This window comes from Rhagoletis zephyria, unplaced genomic scaffold, assembly GCF_001687245.7.
Source record: "Rhagoletis zephyria isolate East Lansing unplaced genomic scaffold, Rhagoletis_zephyria_1.1 Rzeph_scaffold_02484, whole genome shotgun sequence".
In the NCBI taxonomy this organism is placed as follows: Eukaryota; Metazoa; Arthropoda; class Insecta; order Diptera; family Tephritidae; genus Rhagoletis; species Rhagoletis zephyria.
The window spans coordinates 9,320-16,013 of record NW_016159568.1 but is presented as its reverse complement, the minus strand read 5'-3'; the positions used below and the strand labels follow the sequence as shown (position 1 = coordinate 16,013).

The 6,694-nt window shown below is 35.7% G+C and overlaps 1 protein-coding gene across 1 annotated transcript; it reads right to left on the bottom strand.

Annotated features, from left to right (window-relative positions):
- Positions 1–784: 784 nt before the first annotated feature.
- Positions 785–3,902, bottom strand: LOC108366993 (uncharacterized). The gene is made up of 4 exons (XM_017621506.1): positions 3,841–3,902; positions 1,205–1,316; positions 973–1,126; positions 785–903 (listed from the first exon to the last, which is right to left on the bottom strand). Exons 1-4 carry the CDS (start codon positions 3,900–3,902, stop codon positions 785–787), a joined length of 447 nt encoding a protein of 148 aa, XP_017476995.1.
- Positions 3,903–6,694: the final 2,792 nt, after the last annotated feature.

The window sequence follows — 6,694 nt, the reverse complement described above, 5'->3', positions numbered from 1 at the left end:
TTTTATGCAAGAATTACTCAATTTTATGAAATTTAATGCAAATATAAAAAAATAACTTTTTACCAATTTTTCCCCATAAAATGTAAACAAACAATGCGTGCATAACGATTAGTAAACGACAGTGTCGTACTTATCCGTTTATGCATCTTCTACGATTTGCCAATAACTAGCCGATAACGACATGTGTGCAGACCTCCATTGAAATGCATGTGCTCGGCTTAAAATTCCAGGGCTAGACGCAACCATGACTGGACAACAAAGGTGCAGATAGTCGTACACCAATGACTTACGAGTCTGTTTGGATGTGTTTGTGAAAATAAATATGTGTTAGTTACACCGACATGACTCCTGCCATGACCCAGCAAAATCTTTGCTTACCAAGAATCGGGGTGGTAATGCGATGAATGTTGAGGAACACATTCCCAACCTCATGAGACCACCGCTGATTTTAACATAGGCATGTCATTAGGCGGAAGCGCTTGCCATTTGCAGTACTGAGAAGCACTGTTTTAACACGTTCCCAAAGTGTGGATAGAATCGATGATAATCGCATTACTCAAAAGCACAGCTGTAACAGGTTCCCAATGTATGGCTAGAAGGGATGATGAATCGTATTACTCGAAAGAGCTGCTGTAACGGGTTCGCAATGTATGGCTAGAAGGCATGATGAGTTGCATTACTGAAAAGTGCTTTTGTAATCGCTTTGGAAAGAACGAGAAAAATTTTAAATTTTAGAACTCGTATATTGAATACATATTTTTTCATATACATATGTATGTACATTTCATTTATCCTTATTTTCTAAGCACACTTTCTTAAAGTGTTTATTTTTTACACAGCGCAGTCCATGCCGCAAGTCATTTAAAAAATCGTCAAATGTTTTTCCTTCACCCACTGTCGCTTCTGAAAAAAGTATTAAGTATTAAAAACCCTTCTTTTATGTAGCATTACATAATGTATATAAAAATGTACCATATAGTATGTTCAAGAATTTCGGGAAATTGCGAAGCCTTTTCTTGTTGTTTTTTCCATCCACATTATACTCTAGAATTACTTCGGTTACAATGAGTCTCTCCATATTTTTGCTCCATCCTCCAGGTATAATAAGTTTTTTCAAACTAATAATCTGCAAATATTTTAGAAAAAAGAGGAGAAAAAATACGAACACAAAAAGAAAACATTAAATTAACGAATATTAAATCACCATAGCTTCTTTGTTGTCCTCTGTAATGTCTTCCTCTAACTGAATTAGGTCCTCCTCAGAAGTCAGAGGAAACCTTTTAGTGTCAATAAAACAGATTTTAACATTGCCACTTCTGGTGTTAGTTGTAATATGGTATCATTTTGTGAAGATACAGTACCTACAAAAAAATTAAGACAAAAAGAATGTTGAGTACACTTAAATATTTTTAAACACGTTATCAGTTACTTACAAATGAGATCTGAAACTGAGGTTTCAAGTGATTGTATAACGTCTCCCAGTTCTTTAAGGCGTGCATCAATTTCAAAACAACTGAATTTTTTATTTGTTTATTATTTTATTTATTTTTAAGTGCAGTGGTGGAGCAATGGTATTAAAACTAATTTTTCTCCGTACGGTAACGATAATAGTTTGGTGTATATGTCTTTAATTTTAAAAATTTGTATGCTGCCAAGTTCAGAAAGATTAACGCAACAAATTCCTAGGGCTTGTGAAGGAACGGGTTCTGAGTATAGATTATTTGGATTAAGAAATGGTTTTCCCTCGAATGTTCCATTTACATTCATTTTAGTAATACATACAGGAAGAAATGGATAGTGTGCAAAAACTGTCAGGAAACCTTGCTGAAATATAGAGTTCTTCAGATACATATGCAATAACTTCTCCCTTTGCGTTAAGTTGAGGCCCATTTTTGGGTTTTTTAATAATTATATCAGAGTAATAAAACTTCATATGTAGTTGTTGGGGGATAAATTGCGGTTTTTTACGGTGTTCTTCAAAGTTTTCATGAAATTTTCAAATTTGTATGCGGTATAACTTCCTAGAAACCCGTGATCATTCACAGATTCTGTAAGGTGTAATAAATTGTGTACGTTATACGTGACACTGTTTTCGCCATAGAACCTTGGAAAGTTTACTACAAAGTCCGAAATCATTTCTTTAATTGTAGACAAGTTGGATAAAAAATGCTTTTTACACATTAACATACGATATGAACAATGGAGAAGAAGAAAATTATGAAAGAACTCTTCACTGACAAAGTTCTTAATTCGCAAGTGGGCCTGTATAACACAAGAACTGGCGAAACTCAACAGATTTCCACCTTTTCAGCTCTTCATATGACATCGGCTTTCTTCCGAACTCCCTAGTTATATATGGTATGAAGGATGTCTGTATAGAAGACATCGCATTTTTTTCATCCATTCGTAACTTTGGATTTGTTTTTGATGTTAAAAGGAATGAAATAATTTTTCTCGTTACTCCCTTGTCTATTAAATGCATAGCATCTAAGGGGAACTGGCTAATCATCCCAATTCCTAACTCTTCCAAGTTCGATCAGCGATCAGAATATAATGGATTGTGGAAGGATCTATCGTTTCGGTTATAGAAATCCATGTCAGTACGTAAACTTGCAACCTCAACTTGAAATGTAGTTACACCCCTAATGCTTCGACCAGTTTGAACACATGTTGTGCAACCATTTAGGGCGTTATGCCCTTTAATGCCGCAAAGAAATGACCGCGCTGGAGCATCACAAATAAAAGCTCGAATAGATAATTTTATGAATTCACTTCCAAACCGTACGCCTCCGTTGTCTAAAATACTTTTTAATTCAATAATGAAGTCATGGAGAAAGCTATTCACGTTGACAGGTTTTGCTTTTCCAACGTATGTTCCAATAAGGAAGGGTTCACTGTATGGTAAATTTGATAAGTGACCTAAAATTGGCCATAACCCTACTGCTGAGCTTTTACAAAGGGGTAAACCATCTACACCAATATCTAAAAATACCTCATTGATGTTCTCCTTTAATAGAGTAGTTAAAAACGTTTGAAGCTGATGACGAAGTCCAATATGAACAGATTGTCCAGGAGTAACTGTTCTAATCACCGCGAGCATCCTTGACTGCACTAATCCCGAAACCGACTTCCGCACTGCAATGTTTTCGGATTGCAAAACATTTAACAAGCGATTGCACGTTACAACCGTTAGACTACACTCCAAAAACCACTGTCTTAGTTTTTTTTATTAAAATATCGTTTTTATTTTCTTGAACGCCTTCTACTTCTTCATTGACACTGCACTCAATTTCATTTCTTGGAAATTCATTCGGCTTTTTTCTAGCCTGGAGTTTTTCATATAAAATAGCTTTCTCTTTGCTGATAAGGCGTGTCAAATGCCTTTTACTATACATGCTGCTTATTTTGCAAAAATTTTTCACCTTTTAGTATTAATCAAATCACTTAAATTCACAATTTTCAACTTTAGCCTGGCTTCGCGTCAATAAACATTTCCAGAAATTTATAAAACAAAGCGAAAGTGTCTAAAGCCGATAGAAAAAATAACTGTACTCTTTAAGGAGTAAGTGGACGAATTTTCAAATTACGCGCTTCTTTGGCGCACTACTCAGAAGCACTTTTGTAATGTAACGCAAAAGTAAGTTGTTCGATGACTAGTAATGTATAAGATAATCAGAAAACATTTTTGGATGGGCTGTCAATTAGTTATAGAATTGATAATAGAAGAAGCGCTTGCCAAAAATTTTGCTGGGGACTCTCAATGATTCAACTGTGTGTAGTCGAAGGCGCACCAGACGCACCGTGAATGCCGCTTATAAGAATAAAAATTGAGTTCTTTGCCTTTGTGAACGTTCAGGCTCACGCTCGCATTGAACTGTATGACCGGTTTTACACTGGAACATTTCTGCCACCAGAATAACTCTTTTTGTAGGTAAGAGACGCAGTGCGGTGAGGTAGTTTCTCAAAAAGTTGTTCCAGCTTCTACCCTGCATTAGGGTGAAAACATAGTGGAGCGACGAGCAAAGCGAAGAGCTAGCATCATCGAGCAAAGCTCCAATTACAAACGTGTATGTACGTTTGCTCTTCACTATCAAGAATGATAGAATACAAGATTGCGCCGATTGCAGCAGAATTCGTGAGAGTAATTTTAGCGTGACGTCATCGTAGAGTTGACAACTGAGAGCGGCGAGAATAAGGGCGACTAGTGATGTGCTGAATTGTCTCCAATACTCGGTACCCAATACTTAAAAAAGATTTCGGTACCTAATACTTCCTTTTCGTTATCCGATACCGATTATTTACATTAAACCTTCGCCATTATATGCATTTCAGGTTTAGAAAAGACTTTCATTACTAATTTATATGATATCGGCTAAAATACTTGAACTTATCGCCAAAGAAAAATATTAATTTATCAGTTTTAACCTTAGTCGATCCAAGGTTCAAGAAAAATGCTTTCACGGATGAAAAATGTGTAACAATATTTCATATCATACGTCAACAAACCCGATACCGATTCGAAAATTGTCGCTAACTGGTTATAGAATCTGCCCCCAGGCCTCCAAAAATTATATCGTCCGATTCAACTGGAATAAAAATTGCTTCAAACAAGTAAGAGTTTCTCTGCGTTATGGCCTGGAACCGACATATATACATCTTTCATTTGAATCAGTATTAAAAGCTCTATTGGCTCCTACATTCGGGTTTTGATAGGCGAGTCTCCCCTGAGCCTTTTTTTCCATATCTTTGGCCTGTGTGCGCTTTTATTCGAAATCTAAGGCGTGTATTCATAGTCCAGCCACTAAGTCGAAACTAATAAAGTTGCAACTTAAATTTAGGTAACAACTCAAAATTCACTTCTATTCATAGTCGCATTTCAGACTTCTACTAAGTAATTTTAACTTAGTTTTACGATATTGCAAAACAAGTGTGAAAATTTATCGATTTTTCTTTACGATATTTTGGAAAAATGATATTTTTATTAAATAATGTCAAGTTTGATCATCCGTTTATGTAATTTTTACTTTCATCGCATGTTTATGCAAAAGAATAAGGTATAAGTTTCTTATTAGTTGTGTGAAATAGCCAGAACTACCGCAATGATGTGAAGTCGATGTTTATCGAAAGCATGATGTGAAACATACAAACACATATCTAAATGTTATGCACCAATTTGCTCTAAAAGAAATGCTTGAAATTGTCTTATTATTTGAGCATTTATATATGTAAATAATTCCAATTATAAAATTGTGATGTAGCCTTATTCGAATTGTAATACGGATTTAATTTCATCTTCCGATTCAAATGGATCGCCCTTTGTAAATTTCAATTGGAGATCATTCAATATTATCAAAATCACGCTCTGCCAACTTAATTTTTACAAATTTCGTATTTTTTCTTTAATTTAATAAAATACTTCTTTCTAGCTACGACTTAATTGCAGCTGCAGCCGAAACTAAATTTTAAGTTGGTACTTAGCCAAAAAAAGTCGAAACTAAGGCGACTATGAATAGCTTTAGTTGTAACTTTCGACTTAGGCTATCTGCACACTTGTCGTCCAATCATAGTTGCGTTATCGTCTCGCCCTGAAATTTTGAGCCGAGCACATGCATTTCAAAGGAGATCTGCACACTTGTCGTTATCGGCTAGTTATCGGCAAATCGTAGAAGATGCAGAAACGGATAAGTACGGCACTGTCGTTTGCTAATCGTTGTGCACGCATTGTTTGTTTACATTTTATGGGGGAAAATTAGTGAAAAAGTTAATATTTGCATTAAAATTGTATAAAAATTAGTATTTTTTTGCATAAAATCTGTGGAAATTATTAAAAAGTGGATAATTGCATTAAAATTTAATAAATATGAGCGTTTTAACTATAAAATATGACGAAATTGTATTAAGTCTCTGTGTGCATACACAAAACACATTCCAGGAAAAGAAAAGAAGAGATATTACTGGAAAATTACGTCTAGAAATGTTGCAGCACAGTCTATATTTAAAAAATTGCAGGTTTTTGTAAATATTTCGCGAAAATATCAACAACAAAAAACAGAAAATACCTGCTCCAAGTGAATTTTTAGACGCCAAATGAATTGAAATATCACGACCAACTGTGCAGAAGTGTAATCGTCATGTAATCGTTGCTTCATGACGATAACTATGACTCAACTATGATTGGACGACCAATGAGCAGAAAGCCTTAGTTGTGACCTAAATATGACTATGAATATGCGCCTAAATGTTTTGGTACCGAGTATCGAGAGTATTGGATACTTTTTAATCGGTACCGAATATCGATGAATACTTGAAAGTATTGACTCAGCACACCACTGCTGCTGTCATCTCGACTGTGACGTCAGCAAAACAGCTGATTCTGTCAAGTTCACTGAGAGCCGATTAGCGGTGTTGCGATCGGCGCCACCTTCTGTATTCGCTCTACCGTGCTTCACTATGCGTTCTCTCATTGGTTGGTTTCACACTGGAATATTTCTGCGACCCGAACAACTCTGTTTGCAGTGCAGTGAGGTAAAGTTTTTCAAAAAGTGGTTCCAGCTTCTACCCCGCATTAAAATGGCAGTTCTGCTGTAGCGCACTAACTCATGCGTAGTGTGACCAACTGTACGTAAATGACACGTACAGTACGTAAATTTGTAGCCATGTACCGTGTACCGAAGCTAACCACGAAAATGTACGT

What these genes read in the sequence shown, in the direction of transcription:
- LOC108366993 (XM_017621506.1), bottom strand. Translation starts at nt 3,902, where the DNA reads ATGTTCCAGTGTAAAACCGGTCATACAGTTCAATGCGAGCGTGAGCCT. An exon ending in GAGCCTGAACGTTCACAAAG is followed by an intron (nt 1,317 to 3,840) that starts GCAAAGAACTCA and finishes AACTAACACCAG; the next exon opens with AAGTGGCAATGTTAAAATCT. An exon ending in ATTCTTGAACATACTATATG is followed by an intron (nt 904 to 972) that starts GTACATTTTTAT and finishes TACTTTTTTCAG; the next exon opens with AAGCGACAGTGGGTGAAGGA.